General features: G+C 48.4%; 1 protein-coding gene across 1 annotated transcript; it reads right to left on the bottom strand.

Annotated features, from left to right (window-relative positions):
* Nucleotides 1–231: 231 nt before the first annotated feature.
* PAAG_11115 (hypothetical protein) lies at nucleotides 232–1,023 on the bottom strand (the record flags this gene model as incomplete). Its single annotated transcript, XM_015846819.1, has 3 exons — nucleotides 232–497; nucleotides 557–751; nucleotides 858–1,023. The coding sequence occupies 3 exons, from the start codon at nucleotides 1,021–1,023 to the stop codon at nucleotides 232–234; spliced, it is 627 nt and encodes a 208-aa protein (XP_015703623.1).
* Nucleotides 1,024–1,160: the final 137 nt, after the last annotated feature.

The raw sequence follows: 1,160 nt of genomic DNA, 5'->3' as shown, positions 1-1,160 counted from the left end.
CATTGTGGTAATTGGACTGAGGAAAGGAAGGTTGAGATCAAGGCATTTTATTGATTATGAATTTTCCTGGGCGCTTCTATTTCATATTTTGGGGAGGGGAAAGATCGCCAAAAAAGCCATATTTAAATCCATATTCCAACCGACAACGCCCCCTCTGATTCCCCAAGCGGCTTTTATGGTTTGACGCGATGACATCGCATGAGTTTATGTTAACTGAAGTTACCAGGACCATCATGGCTTGTGGAGAAGAGTGCACGAAAAGCAGCATGGTGTAGTCCCGCTGAAATCCCCGGATGATTGGTCGTCACCCAAACCACTGGCACCAACAAGATCAGATATCTCCGCAAGAGGCCCCCCAACCCCAACCCCAATGAGACGGACTGCCCTCGTGCTTGACTTTGGCCCTCCCCTTTCTGCAGATTGCTTACATGTTTCATCCCCGCCGGAGATATCACTGTTTCCATAATCTTCAATGCTGGAAAGACGCTCGAAAGACGCTGGTTATTGCGGCGATAGGACGCAGCTGTTCGGATACGCTAGCTTTTTAATAATATACGCAGGTGAGACCGTCTGACCGTAATCCAAGGTAGTTTTATTTTCGATGGTTCAGGAGTTTGCTCTTCGGTTAATTTTATCCGGCCGGGTGGATTGAAGCTTGAATAGCACGATGGTTGAAAGGAAATAGGCGAAAGCGTCTTGCTAACCACAAGGGCGAGAGCTTCCCATGGCAACAGGGCAAAATCTGGGCCTTCTAGTTTTCTTTATCTGCGTTGTCTGGCCTTCTGGGGAGGGCGTAGGTTAGAATAAATATACCAACCACACTGGATGCCCGTATTGTCTGCTTGTGTTCTTCCAACCCGAGGCTTGCTGGCCAGCCCCACGTTCGATTGACATAATTAATTCGTTCGTCCTATGAAAAGCCGCTTTGCTTCCTGCCGCTTGCTGGGTCAGGCGGGAAGGTTTTTGAACGTCATCTCGCCGTCTGGTTTCTGCCGTTGCAACCCTGTTAACATTAACCTTCATCCAGCGAGCGCTCTCTCAACGTCCGCGGTGTTCCGGAACACACTCCTCACATCAGCGAAAAGTGATTAGATTCAAGGAACTGCTACTTCCTTAAAGCCCTAGGACGCTTCGTAGATATATAAATTCTCCCCATTTCC

Source organism: Paracoccidioides lutzii, assembly GCF_000150705.2.
Source record: "Paracoccidioides lutzii Pb01 unplaced genomic scaffold supercont2.1, whole genome shotgun sequence".
Classification (NCBI taxonomy): Eukaryota; Fungi; Ascomycota; class Eurotiomycetes; order Onygenales; family Ajellomycetaceae; genus Paracoccidioides; species Paracoccidioides lutzii.
Note: the sequence above shows the minus strand (reverse complement) of the source record. Positions and strands in the feature narration are given on the sequence as shown.